Genomic DNA, 18,763 nt, shown 5'->3' with positions numbered 1-18,763 from the left:
GAGAGAGAGAATGGGGAAGATGTGGTATTCAAAGAGATAATGGTCCCAGAGTTGGTTCTGGGTAAAATAACTGAAAACATACAAATCCATGTGAGGACACATAGTGGTCAAATGGCAAATCAAGTAAAAATTTAAAAGGAACCAGAGAGGAAAAAGCAAATAAATAGGTTACCTAGGAAAGAAAGACAATTAGATTGAAAGCAGATGTCTCAATTGCAACAAAAGAAGTCATAATATAGTGGAATATTTGTCCTGCTGAGATAAAGTTATGATCAATCCAGAATTTTATTTATTTATTTATTTTGAGATGGGAAATCACCATGGTCTCCATCTCTTGACTTCATGATCTGCCCACCTCGGCCTCCCAAAGTGCTGGGATTATAGGCTTGAGCCACTGCACCCGGCAATCCAGAATTTTATATGCAACTAAACTATCATAGAAGAATGAAAGTCAAAGAGAAATGTTTTCAGATAAATAAAAATTAAATCTACAATTCACATACTCTCACTGAAAAAGCTACAAAGGTATGTACTTCAATAAGAAGTAAGTTGAATCCAGAATTAAGTAAGATGCAAGGAGTGATGATTAAAAATTGGTAAACAGATGGGCAAATCGAAAATGCTGACAATGTGAAATAACTATAAAAATATTAACTCTTAGAAACAGAAGTGAGGCAAAATTAAAGCGCTGATCCAAAGCATTGTAAAAGAAGAGTGGAGATGATCAGAAAAGAAACCTTCTGTGGCCCAGGCACAGTGGCTCACGTCTGTAACCCCAGCACTTTGGGAGGCTGAGGCAGGAGGAGTGCTGAATCCTAGGAGTTTGAGACCAGCCTGGGCAACACAGTGAGATCCACTCCCATCTCTTAAAAAATTTTAAAAAAAGCAGGGCATGATGGCTTGCACCTGTAGTTCCAGTTCCTTTGGAAGCTGAGGTGGGAGGATTGTTTGAGCTTAGGAGGTGGAGGCTGTAGTGAGCCTCAATTGCACCACTGCACTCCAATCTTGGTGACAGAGTGACACCCTGTGTCAAAAAAAAATCCTATGGATTATATTGCTCTAGAATAGAGATGTTTTAATTTAACTTTGTTAAGCAAGATACAAATGTTAAAATATTAACATTTCCGGGAAACATTACTAAAGGAATAGTATTATAGCTTCCAAACCAATAGGAATAAAGAAAGAAAGCCTTAATTAAAAGAAAAGAAGTAAAGAATTTAAAAAGAAAAAAGTAGAGAAATAGCAGGAAATAGCACTAAACAACAGGCAAGAAATAAATCCAAATAATGGTGTTTCTGCCATAATTTAACATCTATATTCCTGAAATATCTTGCAGTTTAGGAAGCCAAACACTAAAAATTAGGAAGCTTAAGGGAAAAGTAAGGTGGGAAAAGATGATATTTAGCCATAGTCTATGACAGACAATAATGTCTAACCAGAGGGAGAATTACAGAGAGAAGAGAAACAATCATATAAATATATAATTGCCTAAATCTGTGTGGCAAACTGTCTTTAATAAAACTAGCTTGGTCTTGTTTAAACATCTGATGGCCTATTATTTATTTCATTCCACTTTCCTCTATTAATATATTTAATGAAGTCAACTTTTTCTTCACGGTATTGTAGACAGTGAGGGTTAGAGGGAGAAAAATAAGAGAACTCAGAAAAGCAAACTGCTTATGCATTGTTCTTCCTTCTCCTTGGCAGATGGAGATGGGAGGCACCTTCTTACATTCATCTTAATTGAAATGCAAGCATAGGGAAGAACTGCTGAGATTGGGAGCAATTTCAGATTCTTCTGTGAAATGAGTCATTTCAGAAGGTTCATGTGGACTTTTCATGCTGGGGTGAGGGAATGAGGATGCATGTTTCTTTGAGGAAAATAGACAGGACAATGTTACATTCAATGAAAATGAAATATGTTGGAGAAAATAAAATAGTGAGCATGTTTTCAATCAGAGGTGGTATTTAAAATATAGAATAATCTTTCTGGTACTGTGTGGAGTATGTAGTTTCCAAAGGTGTCCATGCGAGGGCAACTGCTAGAAAGTGCAAGCATGTAATGATGGGCCACAGCCTTGGAGACCAGATGGACACTTGGGCATTTTTGTTCAGTAGATGCCAACATTGCCCGCTGGAGTGGCATCTCCCTAGCAGGGGATTGAGCCTTCCCTGGCTAGGAGGATACATGAAGATGGATGCTAGTGCATGCAGTTGTAGTGGACTAGCTTGAAGGTCAATGAACACCAAGTGTCTGGGCAGCACCCATTTGGGGCTCTTCAGGGCTGGGATGGTCACGCTAGTGTGGTAGGGAGCACTCAAAGGGGCTTGGAGAAGCAGCTACTTACCAGTTGGCATGGAAGCATTTCTACATTGAACAACCTGGTTTTGAGAACTTTTTACTAAAGTTGGTTGTTTGGTGGAACTCCTGATTTCTATAGGGAGATATATCAACTAGAAAAACGAGCAAAGGAATTGTTGCTAAGTAGGAGGGCAAGGGGATTATAGGTCAGGAGACAATACACAGGGTTAATCTGGAGATAGAGCCCCAAAAGATTTCCTACAGATGGCAACTTCACCCTTGCCTTGAATTAGTTTGAACTGATTTCTCTGGTTCTTTTCTTTGTGGACAGTTTGACATACTTGCTCACTCCCAAGTCCCTTTGCTTTGACAGAAGGTTAAAATTCCCCTTCAGAGAGCAAAAATGCCCATTAACCCAGATAAATTGTAGTTGCAAGCATAAGTGTATCTCATTTAGTGTTAGCTTTTAAGGGAGGTGTCCATAAAAAATTGTCTGCAAAATTAATTTATGTAAAGGGATAAATTTCTTTCATCTGGTTATGTTTTCAGAACTAACACTTTGGAAAATGAGATCATGACTCTGGGAGTGCACAGTAAAATATATTTTGCTCCAAACAAAATGTACTGCTGCAAAAGACTTCCTAATTTCAGACAGGCAATGAAAAGTAGTGCTTCCTATTGTCTATTACAAAATTGGCTAATTTATATAGTAGAATAGACTTGGATTTGAATTCTCCAGGTCTTACTCTTTAATACAAAATTGTCTGCCCTTGAGGTTTTTACTCACCAAGCCATTTTTTATGTTGATGAGACATTGCAGATCAACTCAGCTCCAAATTCATGCTACTAAGTGGGACATGCAGGAGCAGTAGACTGAGATCCACAGCACTCGACTTCTTCTTTTTTTTTTTTTTTTTTCAAGTTTCCAAATTTAATCAAAGGTTTACAGGAAATACAGGACAGAGGGGCATGTTAAATAGCACCATGGCAATTTAATCAGCAAAATATACAATGAGGGATTTCTGTAGAATAAACAGCTCTGTATCCTTAATAAATGAAAGAAGAAAAAAAAAAAAACAGAAAAAGGAAGCAATATATAGGGCAGTTTAGAGATATCACAATCGGCCAAATTGTGGATTTTGGTTCCTATCAAAATAAGCCAATTGTTGAAAATAAGTTTGAATATTCAGAGAAATATGAACACCAAATGGATATTTGATGTTATTGTGGAATTTTTGTTCAAGTTTTTGAAATGGGGAAGGCTGTCCTTAGGAGAGAACTCCAAGCAGTAAATGGATTTTGAAGCTATTCAGTTAGTAGTTACAGGTTGGAGTAAATGCAGAAAGCGAATATTTTGCTGCTGTGCAGTGTCTCCTGCTATCTCTTTTTTTCTTTTGATTTTTTATTTTCTTGGGGGGAAGAGGTGGTGTTTTATTACATACGTTCTTTAGTGGCGATTTCTGAGATTTTGGTGCACCTATCACCCGAGCAGTGTGCACTGTACCCAATGTGCAGTATTTTATATCTTGCCACCCCCGACCCTTTTCCCCGAGTCCCCAAAGTCCACTGTGTCATTCTTATGCCTTTGCGTCCTTATAGCTTAGCTATCACATATGAGTGAGAACATATGGGGTTTGGTTTTCCATTCCTGAGTTACTTCACTTAGAATGATTGCCTCCAATTCCATCCAGGTTGCATAGCACTTGACTTCTAAGCTCAGCTCAGCTACCAGGTGACTGGATATTTGTGGTCTTTGTGTTTCAGGAAGAATCAAGGTGACCTTGTTACTGAGGTACCTAATGCCCTTGCTTTCTTGACCTGCCTGGGCTTTTCCGATTTATTTAGCACAGGAGTCCCAAGTTAAAAGTCTACAAAATATGTGATGTAGAAAATCACTGCATAGATGCTCTTCAGTGTTTATAGAGGGAGATTAGCATGTCTCAAACAAGCTAGCCTTTTCAAATGACAGTTTCCTTTCGGTATCTGCAGAGACACCAGGATGATGGTAAGGAATTATGCATTTAAATATCCATTTATTGGAACATTATGGCCTCCCAATACTGTGGCTGCAAAATGTTTCACTGCCCACTACAGAGTTAGCCAGACAACCCTTCCCAACTTAAATTGATGTCGATGAAGCCAAATAGTACTTATAACTCAAAAGCAAGAACAACAGCAAGAGAAAAATCTCACCAACCTCAAGATATTCTGATAATGTGGCAAAACAAAGCATCTTTTCTCAAAACGGGGGGAATGTTATCAACACGTGCAAATGTGCAGAAGGGATTTGCTGTGATCCTGGGGATGGGAACAAGGCCCATATAGGAGGCTTCGAGTCCCCATGAAACTCAGGTAAAGGACAAATTCTAGGGTGTGAACACCAGATTTTAGTAACTTCGTTAAAATTGCAAGTAAACAAATAGTCTTTTATTTATTATTTATTTATTTTCTGTTTATTTCTTTTTTTATTTCTTCTACCTCCTGAATTCAGGAAGTCTTTTATTTAAATGAAAGAATGAAGTATTTGGAATCACCCTTTCTTTTGTAAAAACCAAAGAAATGGTGGTGTTTCTGCAGTACCACTTTCCTCACCTCCAAGTGTAGCAGTTGACGTTTTCTTAGTGTTTCCTATGTGCCAGGTTCAGACACAACCACTTTACACGTATCATCTCATTTACTCCTCAACATCACCCTATCTGGTAGACAGTGCTGGTATCCCCATTTTAGAAAAGAGAAAACTGAGGTTCAGAGGTGTTAGAGAACTTTTCCAAGGGAAACACATCAGGGAGGGATGCAATTTCAGGCAGTCTGACTCCCAAGTTCATGTCCCTAGCTTCTAGGCAGCACTGATTTCAGGGGCTCCTGGATCATCCTTTGGTAACTTCTGGCTAAGATCACATTTTCATAGATGACTGTAAAGATTGGAAATGGTTGACCCAAGAGTCTGGAAGATAAGACAGAGGGCAGGGGAAATCTGAAGCATCACCAACCAGGATCCAATTCCAGCAGGCTTCACTTGCTTTACACTTTGGTAATCAATTTCCATGATCTGGACACCCTTTGGAAATGATCTTCTTCTTAAGGCTTATGCTCCATTATCCACCCCCTCTGAGCACTATCTCCTGGCTTGCCTGTTCCCACACTCTTTTATTCCTAGAACATCTGCTCTCCTAACTTATTTGCACAATTCCTTTACCCCTCCCTCTCTTTCAGGTTTTTAACCCCTTCCTGGACTCAATTCTTTCCCTCTCCAGTGGAGATTTCATAGTACATCATTTCACCATCCTCCTGCCACTATCCTCAATGCCATCCCATCCCCATACTTCTATCTTGTCCACCCTACAAAGCCCAGACTGAGGTAAATGCAACCTTTGCTCTCTCTGTCTTTCCACTTGGGTTGTTGAGAGCTCTTGAAGAAAACCATCTAGATCTGTAAATTTTCACCATGAAGGAACCAGCAGCAAGGTAGACTGAGCCAATGTGACCCCAATGCCCACTCCACTTCAATACAGTGTTGGTTAAAATGGTGTAATTTCAGAGCTGAACTGGAAATAAGAAAGGGAAGTCACCAGGTGCCAGTAAGAAGAAAAGAACTCATAGCTCCCAAGCTGATGTTTGGGTGGCCCTAAAGACTGGGTGCAAGCATCACATATAGGAGCCACCACTGAACACCCACAACCTAGAAAAATATCTAGGTTACTAAGTCCTTTTTGCCACTGCAAGGAATGAAGACAACTCCAGGCTGGCACCCCAGGAGGACCATAGTAGGCTAGGCCCAACCACTCAAGAGAGGTGGCCTTGGCTGTGTGGGAGGTGGGAAGCTGGAATTAGGATCCCAGACCAAAGCTGTCATCTAGGAAACAAAGTTTTCTAGTGAGGGTAACTAGAAAACTCTGCCAAAGGGCTAGGAAACAAGTGATCTTGTCCCAGATGTGGTATGGGATGAAGAAAAATAAGTTTCCTATGAGAAACTGAGACCCCAAACCTGCTTCATATGAGGTATGGAACCAGAATTTGTGGTCTCCGTGTGGTATGGCACTCCCCTGCCAAAGAATTAGTATAAAACTAGCTGCAACCAATGCCACAAGGCAAGGAAAAGAAATGAGGTACAACGTTTATAAAGAAAGAAATAAAACTGTGATTACTTATAGGTTCCATGATTGTGTACCTACCAAATCTAAAATAATTCTCAAACTATTAGAATTAATGAGTGAATTTAAGTGAGGTCACTGTATGTGCAAGAACAAATAAACTAAATTAGACTAAAATCTTTGCCTCATGCCTCAAACCCACTGTCCACTCCATAACTTGGCAGGTAATCTTGTCTTATACTATAGAAAGGTGAGGCCCTGAGGTTTGAACTCCTACAACTTCCTGACCTCATGACCTCAAACTTACCTAAGTTGATCCCCACCCTCACTGCCTTTCCTGTGTTCACAGGGGCACATCCTTTTCCCTTCTCCTCTTAAAAACCATCTCTCCCATCTCTGCTAGAATAAAGAGAGCTTCTTCTGATATTTCTTTCTTATGTGTTCAACCTGGCTCCTTTCCTGTAGCCTTTAAAGACACTCAAGCTGCTGTTACCTCAAAAGAAAAAAAAGAAAAGAAAGAAAAAGAAAAACTATAATAAGCCTTGGCAGACCCCAAAATCACCTCTAGCTATCATATTTTCAAAAGAACAGACTAAACTGGCTGTATCCACCTCTTACTTCTTAAAAACACTTAAGCCCATTTCAATCAGATTTCCTTTCCTATCACTCCTCTGAAATGGCTTTCATCAAACTGATTACCTCCTTAACTGCTCAGTCCAATGGGCTCTTTCCACTCCTCTGGCACCCACCACTAGATTACTCATGTAACTTAAGAGCTCTACATACACCTTGACCATGAACTCCTGGGCCTTTGTATAGGCCTGGCTGGTTCCTTCACTCTGTCCTTTATACTCAGTCTTATTTCAGTTCCTATAATCCTTGTCTAGGTTGTCTACATTCCTCATGATGGCAACAAGAGCCTAGGAACCTGGATATTTTTCTAAGTGAAAGTGTGGAATCAGGATACACAAAAGTCTGAGATATAACCTATGGGTTAGAACAAGATCATGGGACTGAGCACAGTGGTTCACAACTGTAATCCCAGCACTTTGGGAGGCTGAGGAAGGAGGATTAGTGATGTTGCCCAGGCTAGTCTCGAACTCCTAAGCTCAAGTGATACACCCACCTCAGCCTGGCCCACATGTAGGTATTTTTTATTATATAAAATTAAGGTGTATGACATGATGTACACCTTAAAATCTTTGCCTCATGTACAAAATGATGTTGTACACCTTAATTTTATACAATAAAAAACAGCTATATGTGGGCCAGGCATGGTGGTTCACACTATAATCCCAGCACTTTGGGAGGCTGAGGCAGAAGGATTGCTTCTACACTTTCATTACTTGTAGGTTCCATGACTGTGTATCTACCAAATCTAAAATAATTCTCAAACTATTAGAATTAATGAGTGAATTTAAGTGAGGTCACTGTATATTTATGTGTAAGAACAAATAAACTAAATAAGACTAAAATATTTGCCTTATGCCTCAAACCCACTGTCCACTCCATAACTTGGCAGATAATCTTGTCTTATAGAAAGATAAGGCCCTGAGGTTTCAACTGCCACAATTTGCTGACCTCATGACCTCAAACTTACCTAAGTTGAGCCCACACCCTCACTGCCTTTCCTGTATTCACAGGGACACATCCTTTTCCCTTCTCCTCTTACAAACCAGCCCTGTTCTCTGCCATCTCTGCTAGAATAAAGAGAGCTTCCTCTGATATTTCTCTTTCTTATGTGTTCATCCTAGCCAGAGGAGTGGAAAGAGCCCATTGGATTGAGCAGTTAAGGAGGTGAGTCAATTAAACCTCTTTCCTTTATAAATTCCCCAGTCTCAGGGAAGTTCTTTATAGCAGTGTGAAAATGGACTAATACAGTTAATTGGTACCAGGAGTTGGATACTGCTATAAAGATACTCAAAACTGTGGAATCGACTTTGGAATTGGGTAACAGGCAGAGGTTGAAACAGTTTAGAGGTCTCGGAAGACAGGAAGATGCGGGAAAGTTTGGAACTTCCTAGAGACTCGTCGAATGGTTTTGACCAAAATGCTGATAGTGATGTGAATAACGAAGTCCAGGCTGAGGTGGTCTCAGATGGAGATTAGGAACTTCTTGGGAATGGGAGCAAAGGTCACTTTTGCTATGCTTTAATGAAGAGACTGGTGGCATTTTGCCCCTGCTCTAGAGATCTGTGGAACTTTGAAATTGAGAGAGATAATTTAGAGTATGGCAGAAGAAATTTCCAATTGGCAACACATTCAAGAGGAATCAGAGCCTAGAAGTTTGGAAAATATACAACCTGACCATAAGGTAGGAAAAAAACCCCAATTTTCTGAAAAGGAATTCAAGCTGGCTGCAGAAATTTGCATAAGCAACAAGGAACTGAATGTTAATAGCCAAGACAATGGGAAAAATATCTCCGGGGCATGTCAGAGACCTTCACAACAGCCCTTCTCATCACAGGCACAGAGGCCTGGGAGGAAAAAACTGGTTTTTGGACCGGGTCCAAGACTCCCTGATCTATGCAGCCTAGGGACTTGGTGTCTCTTGTCCTAGCTGCTCTAGCTCCATCCAAGGATAAAAGGGGCCATAGTCAGCTCAGGCTGTTGCTTCAGAGGGTGTAAGCCTCAAGTCTTGATGGTTTCCATGTGGTATTGGACCTGTGGGTGCACAGAAGACAAGAATTGAGCTTTGGGAACTTCCGCCTAGATTTCAGAGGATGTATGAAAACTCCTGGATGTCCAGGCAGAAGTCACCTGTAGGGGAAGAGCCCTCATGGAGAACCTCTGCTAGGGCAGGGCAGAGGAGAAATGTGGGGTTGGAACTCCCACACAGAACCCCCACTGGGGTAGTGCTTAATGGAGCTGTGAAAATTGGGCCATCATCTTCCAGATCCCAGGATGGTAGATCCACCAACAGCTTGCACCGTGTGCCTGGAAAAGCCACAGGCATTCAATGCCAGCCTGAAAAGGAGCTGCCCAAGGTTATGGGAGCCTACCACTTGCATCATTGTGCTCTGGATGTTTTACATGGAGTCAAAGGAGATCATTTTGGAGCTTTAAGATTTAATGACTGCCCTGTTGGATTTCAGACCTGCATGGGGTCTGCAGCCCCCCTTTTTTGGCCAATTTCTCCCTTTTGGAATGAGAGCATTTATCCCATGGTTGTACCACCTTGTGTCGTGGAAGTAACTAATGTGTTTTTTATTTTACTGGCTTATAGGCAGAAGGGACTTGCCTTGTCTCTGATGAGACTTTGGACTTGGACTTTTAGGTTAATGTTGGAATGAGTTAAGTACTTAGGGGAATGTGGGAAGGCATGATTGGTTTTGAAATGTGAAAAGACATGAGATTTTGGAGGGGCCAGAGTTGGAATGATATGGTTTGACTCTGTGTCCCCACTCAAATCTCATCCTGAATTGTAATCCCACATGTTAAGGGAGGAACAAGTAATCCACATGTGTCAAGGAAGGAAGGTGATTGGATCATGAGGGTATTTTCCTCCATGCTGTTCTTATGATAGTGAGTTCTCATGAGATCTGATGGTTTTGTAAGGGACTTTCCCCACTTCACTTCTTCTTCTGTCTCCTGCTGCCATGTAAAGAAGGTGCCTGCTTCCCCTTCTGCTATGATTGTAAATTTCCTGAGGCCCATCCCCAGCCATGTAAAACTATGAGTCAATTAAACTTATTTCCTTTATAAATTATCTGGCCTCAGGGAAATTCTTTATAGCAATGTGAAAATGGACTAATGTACTTAGTCTCTAGTAATCAGGAAGCTGAAAATCTTGTGACCTCTGGAATAATGGCTAGTAATCATTTAACTACTGTTATATCTTAGCAGAATTAGGGCTTCTCTCATCCTCCTAACCTGGTGGCCTTTTATTAGTTTTACAAAGCCAGTTTAGTTTTGGGAAGGGCTATTACCATTTAAACTATAAAATAAATTTCTCCCAAAGTTAGCTTGGCCCATGCTGAGGAATGACCGAGAGAAATTTGGAGGTTAAAAGCAAGATGGAGTTTGTTAGATCTCTTTCACTGTCATAATTTTCTCACTGTTACAACTTTTGCAAAGGTGGTTTCAGTTGTAACTCAAGGGTTACTGGACTTCTCAGCTGTAAACAATGTGAACTAATGACTAATAAGTGGTTTGGTGTTGGGACCTTTTACAACCCAGGGAGAAGGGAGGGGAAGTAGGCACAAATGATTAAAATTTGGATTCCTGCCAGCAGGGAGAAACTAGGGCTCAGAGTCCAATTTAGGTTGACTTAAAAACAATTTGAAAGTGTGGCTTTTCATGCACAGTTAAATTTGCTAGCTGAGATCCACACTTGTTTCTTATTAAAAATGTCCAATAAATGGTATTTTTTAGTGTAGGGAATCATTATTTAGCTTCCCGAATCTGCCCCAGTGCACTGAGGGACTCTCAGCTGTTGAAGCAGAAATGATCTGATGAACCAGACTGCCAAGATGGACGTGACCACTTTTGACTGCAGATTCATGTGCAAGAGAGGGTGGACTCATAGGGTTATTTGACCTAAAGAAGGGCACCTGCAGGACCTGGGATTTTGCAATGTGCAGAGACTGAAAAAGAAAGACATTTGGCTATTAGCAGCACTGAAATAAATTTACTCTGAGCAATGTTTCTGCCTAACTGCCTTAACTAATACAAGAACAAAATTTGAAACTTCAGCTCATTATTGTTCTACTTTTGGCAGTATGATTTTTCCTGAGGCTTTTAATTCTTTTCTTAAAGTCCTCCATATTAACTTTGAATCATTGATGTGTTTTCAAATATTGGCTTAAAGCAGCTCAGGTTGTTATTTTATTTAAGGGAATAAATTGGCTGTCTAGATGTATCCTATTTCATATACAAATGCCTATTTTCATGCAAATAAACAAACTTCTATAGGAAAGTATTCATGATATAAGGTGTCATAGGAAGGTCTTGAATATTTATTTACTCTCAGAGTTCTGGCTTTTTGATTACGTTATTGTTAAATCACTTGTTTATACCATTACCTTGTTAGTGGGACTAAGTATCCTAAAGCATTTCTTTTCTTATTTTCATAATGCCTCTTTTCACATGCAAACAAATTTTTAAAATAAAACTTCGTTGATATATACAGGAAGAATTTCTCCAGCTCTAATGATCTCAATGCCAAAGCATATTCTTTTACACTTTCATTCTACCAATCTCAATCTTTTGTCTTTCAAATCCCTTTCCACTGGACCCCCAGAGCCTTTATTATGTTATCAACAATCTTCCCTTATTTTTGGACAGTTGTAGAATTGAAAGTCTGGAAGTGCTTTAGAGCCTTGCTACTCAAAGTACGGATCATTTCACCCTCTGTTAATGATTGAATCTCAATCTCTATTCTTAATCATCTGTTCCCTAAGTGTGCCAGATATGATTTTCCAGTAGCATTTTTGGATATCTCTGTTTGGATGTCAGCTAGTGTAGCAGAGTCAACAGGCTTTTATTTTTATTTTTTAAAGGTAGAGATGAGGTCTCGCTACGTTTATGTTGCCTGGACTGGTCTTGAACCCCTGGGCTCAACCAGTCCTCCCACCTCAGGCTCCCAAAGTGTTGGAATTACAAGCATGAGCCACTGTGCCGAGCCTCAACGTGCTTAAAATCAAGACACACATAAACACAGCAAAACACATTTAACTCACCATTATCCCCTTCACATGATTCTTTTTCTATATTCCATTTTTCTTTGATGATGATATTGCCATCTTCATGGCCGTCTCAATGGGACATAGAAAAAGCATTATAATATTGCTCTTTCAATACCATCCCCAATTTAATCAGCCCATAAGTTTTGTGAATTAAATTTTCACCAAGCCTTGGGCATAGATTTCTTCTTCTCTACTCATTGCTGCTGTTTTGATTTACATTTTCATTATCGCTTGTCTTGCCTAATGCCAGCTATCCTAACTTATCTCTTTGCCTTCTCCAGTCTCTTTTTCTTCTTTTTTTTAATTTTTTTTTTTTTAAATTTTAGATTCAGTATTCTGCCTCCTTCTGGACGACCGAGGAGACTCGTGGTCTTGTTTTCTGACTTCCCCATCAGCATAGTCCGCAAAGGCCGCCGCCGGTCTCCACTCCCACCTCAAAAGAAGAAACCAAGACCATCTCCTGCTCGGGGACTGAAGGAGACATCGGCCTCTACAGGCTTGGTGAAGAAGGGAGAAAAAGAACAGCAAGAAATAATTGAAAATATTGATGAAGTACAAAATGAAATAGACAGACTTAATGAACAAGCCAGTGAAGAGATTTTGAAAGTAGAACAGAAATATAACAGACTCCGCCAACCATTTTTTCAGAAGAGGTCAGAATTGATTGCCAAAATCCCAAATTTTTGGGTAACAACATTTGTCAACCATCCACAAATATCTACACTGCTTGGGGAGGAGGATGAAGAGGCACTGCATTATTTGATCGGTGTTGAAGTTACAGAATTTGAAGATATTATTAAATCAGGTTACAAAATAGATTTTCATTTTGATGAAAATCCTTACTTTGAAAATAAAGTTATCTCCAGAGAATTTCACCTGAATGAGAGTGGTGATCCATCTTCAACATCCACCGAAATCAAGTGGAAATCTGGAAAGGATTTGACAAAACGTTCAAGTCAAAGGCAGAATATAGCCAGCAGGAAGAGGAAGCATGAGGAACCAGAGAGCTTCTTTACCTGGTTTAAGGACCACTCTGATGCAGGTGCTGATGACTTAGGAGAGGTCATCAAAGATGATATTTGGCAAAACCCATTACAATACTACTTGGTTCCGGATATGGATGATGAAGAAGAAGGAGAAGGAGAAGAAGATAATGATGATGATGAAGAAGAGGAAGGATTAGAAGATGTTGATGAAGAAGGTGATGAGGATGAAGGTGAAGAAGACGAAGATGATGATGAAGGGGAAGAAGGAGAGGAGGATGAAGGAGAAGATGACTAATAGAACACTGACGGATTCCAACCTTCCTTTTTAAAAATTTTCTCCAGTCCCTGGGAGCAAGTTGCAGTCTTTTGTTTTTTTTCCTCTTGTGCTCAGTCGCCCTATTCTTGAGGTCTCCTTTCTCTATACCAGGCGTCCCCAAACTACGGCCAGCAGGCCGCATGCGGCCGCCTGAGACCATTTATCTCCCACCGCACTTCAGGAAGGGGTACCTCTTTCATTGGTGGTCAGTGAGAGGAGCACAGTATGTGGTGGCCCTCCAACGGTTTGAGGGACAGTGAACTGGCTCCCTGTGTAAAAAGTTTGGGGATGCCTGCTCTATACCATTGTTCTCAGCTTATTCTGGGGGAAATACCTTGAGCAGAATACAATGGGAAAAAGAGTCTGTACTCTTTCTGTTCGAAATTCATTTTAATCACTTCCTGTCTGAACAAAAACTGTATGGAATCAACACCACCAAGCTCTGTGGGAAAAAAAAAAACCTGCTCCCTTCACTCTGCTGGAAGCTGGAGGTTGCTAGGCCCTTGTGTAGTAATGCATAGAATTCTAGCTTTTTTCCTCCTTTCTCTGCATATTTGACTCAGAGAGTACACTGTGTCTCTGTGAATGTGGACCATTAGCATTTACCAACATGTATCTGTCTACTTTCTCGTTTAAAAAAAGAAAAAAAAACTTTTAAAAAATGGGATTGTAGAAGGTCAGCAAAGGGTGAATTTGAGATGTTTGAGTGAGTTAAGTGGGCATTTTGACAACATGGCTTCTCCTTTGACGTGTTTAGCTGTGATATTTGACAGACATCCTTGCAGCTTAAGATGACACTTTTAAAATAAACTTTCTCCTAATGATGACTTGAGCCCTGCCACTCAATGGGAGAATCAGCAGAACTTGTAGGATCTTATTTGGAACCGACATTCTCTATTGTAATTTTGTTCCTGTTTATTTTTAAATTTTCTTTTTGTTTCACTGGAAAGGAAAGATGATGTTCAGTTTTAAATGTTAAAAGTGTATAAAGTTGCTTTGTTACAATACAACTAAATGTGTACACACACACACACACACACACACACACACACACACACATATTTTAGATTCAGGGAGTACATATGCAGGAGTTTTACATGGATATATTGCATGATGCTGAAGTTTGAGCTTTTATTGAACCTGTCGCCCAAATAGTGAACATAGCACCCAATAGGTAGTTTTTCAGTTGTTGCTCCCCTTCCTCCCTCCTTTTGGAGTTTCCAGTGTCTATTGTTTTTATCCTTATGTCCATATATACCCAATGTTTAATACCCACTTGTAAGTGAGACCATGTGGTATTTGGCTTTCTATTCCTGTGTTATTCCTTCTTAATTTTTTCATCGACCCCAGTGGTCACTCTGGAGCACATTGTTTAATTTCTATGTGTTCATATAGTTTCCAAAATTACTCTTGTTATTGATTTCTAGTTTTATTCCATTGTGGTTGGAGAAGATATCTTGTATAATTTCATTTTTTTTTTTTTTGGAAAATTTTAAGGCTTGTTTTATGGCCTAACATATGGTCAACTCTTGAGAATGATCCATGTGCTGATGAGAAGAATGTGTATTCTGCACATCTTGGAGGAAATGTTCTGTAAATAGCTATTAGATCCCATTTGGTGTATAGTGTAGATTAAATCTAATGTTTCTATGTTAATTCTCTGTCTTCATAATGTGTTCAATGCTGAAAGTGCGGTGTTGACATCTCCAGCTATTATTGTATTGGACTGTGCCTCTCTTTAGCTCTAATAAAATTTGCTTTATATGTCTAGGTGTTCCAGTGTTGGGTGGATATATATATTATAATTGTTATATCCTCTTGCTGCAATGGCCCCTATGTCATTATATAGTGACCTTCTTTGTCTCTTTTTATAGTTTTTGCCTTGAAATTTATTTTGTCTGGTTTAAGTATAGCCACTCCTGCTTTTTTTGTTTGTTTTTTTATTTGCTTGGAATATCTTTCCATCTTTTTATTTTCAGTCTATGTGTGTCTTTATAGGTAGGTGTGTTTCTTGTGGGCAACAGATTATTGGGTCTTGTATTTTTAAAATCCATTCAACCATTCTGTGTCTTTTGATTGGAGAGTTTAGTCCCTTTACATTCAATGTTATTATTGATAAGTAAGGACTTACTCTGCCATTTTTTTTTATCTGTTTCCTAGTTATTTTGTGGTCTTCTCTCCTTTTTTTCCTTTCATTCTGTCTTCCTTTTGGTGAAGGTGATTTTTTTTCTCTCGTTATGATTTAATTTCTCATTTTTCATTTTTTGTGTATCTGTTTTACGTTTTTTTCATTTGAGATTATCATGAGGCTTACAATACTATCTTATAATGTGTTATTTTAAACTGTTGACAACTTAACACTGATTTCATAAATAAATGAACAAATTAACAAACCATCAAAGAAAAAACTAAAACTCCACACTTTTTCATCTCAAAGCTTTGTAAGTTTTTATCGTTTGTATTTATACCTTGTTGTATTGACTATGTCTTAAAAAGTTGTTGCAGTTATTATTTTTGATAGGCTCATCTTTTAGTCTTTGTACTCAAGATATGAGTAGTTTACACACCACATTTACAGTGTTGTAATATTCTGTGTTTTTCTGTGGACTTGCTATTACTCGTGAGTTTTGCAGCTTTAGGTAATTTCTTATTGCTCGATAATGTCCTTTTCTTTTAGATTGAGGCATTCTCTTCAGGATTTCTTGTAGGACAGGTCTGGTGTTGATAAAACCCCTCAGCTTTTGTTTATCTGGGAAAGTCTGTATTTCTTCTTCATGTATAAAGGATATTTTCCCAGGATATACTATTCTAGGGTAAAAGTTTTTTCCTTCAGTACTTTAAATGTGTCACGCCATTCTCTACTGTACTGTAACATTTCCACTGAGAAGTCTGCTGCCAGATGTATTAGAGTTCCTTTGTATGTTGTTTGTTTCTTTTCTCTTGATGCTTTTAGGGTCTTTTCTTTATCCTTAACCTTTGGGAATTTGATTATTAAATGTCTTGAGGTAGTCTTCTTTGGGTTAAATTTACTTTGTGTTCTATATTCTTCTAGTTGAATATTGGTATCCTGCTCTAGGTTTTGCAAGTTCTGTGTTATCCACTTAATTAACTTTCTACTCTGATCTCTCTATTTTTAATGCCAATACCTCTTAGATTTGCCCTTTTGAGGCTATTTTCTAGATCTTGTAGGTGTGCTTAATTCTTTTTTCTTCTTTTTCCTTTTGTCTCCTCTGACTTTGTATTTTTCAAATAGCCTGTCTTCAAGCTCACTAATCCTTTCTTCTGCTTGATGAGTTCTGCTATTAAGAGACTCTGATACATTCTTCACTATGTTAGTTGCATTTTTTAGTTCCAGAATTTCCGCCTGATTCTTTTGAAAATATTTCAATCTTTTTGTTACATTTATCTCATAGGATTCTGAGTTTCTTCTCTGTTTTATCTTGGATTTCACTGAGCTTCTGCAAAACAATTATTTTGAGTTCTCTGACTGAAAGGTCACATATCTTTGTCTCTCTGGGATTGGTCCTTGGTGCCTTATTTAGTTTGTTTGGTGAGGTCATGTTTTCCTAGATGTTCTTGATGTTTTTGGATGTTTGTTGGTGTCTGGATATTGAAGAGTTAGGTATTTATTATAGTCTTCACCATCTGGGCTTTGTTTTTATTTGTTCTTGGGAAGGCTTTCCAAGTATTCAAAGGGACTTTGGTGTTATGATCTAAGTCTTTGGTCACTGTAGCCATGTCTGCATTAGGGGCTATTCCAAACCCAGTAATGCTGTGGCTTTTGTGGACTCATAGAAGTATTGCTTTGCTGGTCTTGGGTAAGATCCAGAGAATTTTCTAGATTACCAGGTAAAGTGTCTTATTCTCTCCACTTACTTTTCCTCAAACAACTGGAGTCTCTCTCTCTCTGAGCTGAGCTTGCCTGGAGCTGGGGGAAGGGTGACACAAGCACCCTTGCAGCCACCACTACTGGGACTGTGTGTGTTAGACTCAATGCCAGCACAGCACTGGGTCTTGTGCAAGCTCTGCCATGACCACTGCTTGGTTAGTGCCTATGTTCTTGGGCCTCTACAATCAGCAGGCGGTGAAGCCAGCCAGCGGTGTCCTTTCCTTCAGGTCATCATTTGCCCCCTGGCCCTGGGGGGGGGGTCCTGAGATGCCATCTAGAAGCCAGGACCTGGAGTTGGGAACCTTAGGAATCTTCCTGGGATTCTATTCTACTGCAGCTGAGCTGGTATTCAAGACACAAGACAAAGTCCTTCCCACAATTCTCTCCTCTTTCCTTAAGCAAAAAAGGCTACCTTATGGCTACCACTGCCTCAGGCCCACAGCAAGTGCTGCCTGGCTATTGCTGATGTTCACTCAAGGCCCAAGGGCTCTTCAGTCAGCTTGCCAGCTTGTGGTGAATGCTGCCAGGCCTGGATCTCTCTCTTCAGGGCAGTGGGCTCCCATGTGGCCCAGTGCAGGTCCAGAAATGCCATTGAGGAGCCAAGATCTGGAACCAGGGCTCTCAGGAGTCCACTTGGTGCTCTACCCAACTGTGGCCAAGCTGGTATCCAAGCTGCAAGACAAAGATCCCTTTACTCTTTTTTCTTCTTTCTTGAAGCAGAAGGAGTCTCTCCTCATAACCACCACACCTGGGAGTGTGCTGGGTCACTCCTGAAGCCAACATGGAACTGGGTCCCATCCAAAGCCCACGGCAAGTACTGCCTGGCTACCACTGTTGATTATTCAGGGACCCAAGGTCTCTTTAATCAGCAGGTGGGGAATCCTTCCAGGACTGGGTCTTTCCCTTCAGAGTAGTAGTTTCCCTGCTGGCCCAGGGTGTGTCTAGAAATGTCATCTGAGAGTTAGAACCTGGAATGGTTCTAACTCGTGCACTATTGGCTCTGTCTCGTGCACTATTTTACTGTGGCTGAGCTGATATCCAAGATGCAAGACAAAGTCTTCTGACATGGTTTGGATCTGTGCCCAAATCTCATGTTCTATTTTAATCCCCAGTGTTGGAGGTGGGGCCTGGTGGGAAGTGATTGGATCATGGGGGCAGGTTCTTATGAATGGTTTGGCACCATCCCCTTGATGCTGACCTCACAATAGTGAGTTCTCACAAGGTCTGGGTTTTTAAAAAATGTGTAGCACCTTTTTGCTTGATCTCTCCTGCTCCTGCTCAAACCATGTAAGACAGCTGCTCCCCCTTTGCCTTCCACCATGATTGGAAGCTTCCTGAGGCCTCTCCAGAAGCAGAAGGTGTTGTGCTTCCTGTAGAGCCTGTAGAACCATGAGCCAGTTAAACCTCTTTTTTTTTTTTTTAATAGACTATCCAGTCTCAGATATTTCTTTATAGCAATGTGAAGAGGGAATAATACAGAAAATGGCTGAGC

The 18,763-nt window shown here is 40.0% G+C and overlaps 1 protein-coding gene across 4 annotated transcripts in view; it reads left to right on the top strand.

Annotated features, from left to right (window-relative positions):
- Nucleotides 1-18,763, top strand: part of CTPS2 (CTP synthase 2) — a 229,871-nt gene that overhangs the window by 166,745 nt on the left and 44,363 nt on the right. For 2 of the 4 annotated variants that reach the window (XM_010336699.3, XM_010336700.3), the window contains one exon: nucleotides 12,407-15,150. The exons of 1 other annotated variant lie outside the window; for it this stretch is intronic. In XM_010336699.3, the coding sequence (XP_010335001.2) occupies nucleotides 12,407-13,361 (955 nt within the window). In that variant the 3' untranslated portion in view covers nucleotides 13,362-15,150. Of the gene's footprint in view, nucleotides 1-8,147; nucleotides 8,191-12,406; nucleotides 15,151-18,763 lie in introns of those variants that run through there. One more of the 4 variants, XM_074391694.1, reaches the window with a different exon arrangement.

The sequence above is a fragment of the Saimiri boliviensis genome, chromosome X (genome assembly GCF_048565385.1).
Source record: "Saimiri boliviensis isolate mSaiBol1 chromosome X, mSaiBol1.pri, whole genome shotgun sequence".
Lineage (NCBI taxonomy): Eukaryota > Metazoa > Chordata > Mammalia > Primates > Cebidae > Saimiri > Saimiri boliviensis.
This window is presented reverse-complemented; position numbering and strand designations above follow the sequence as displayed.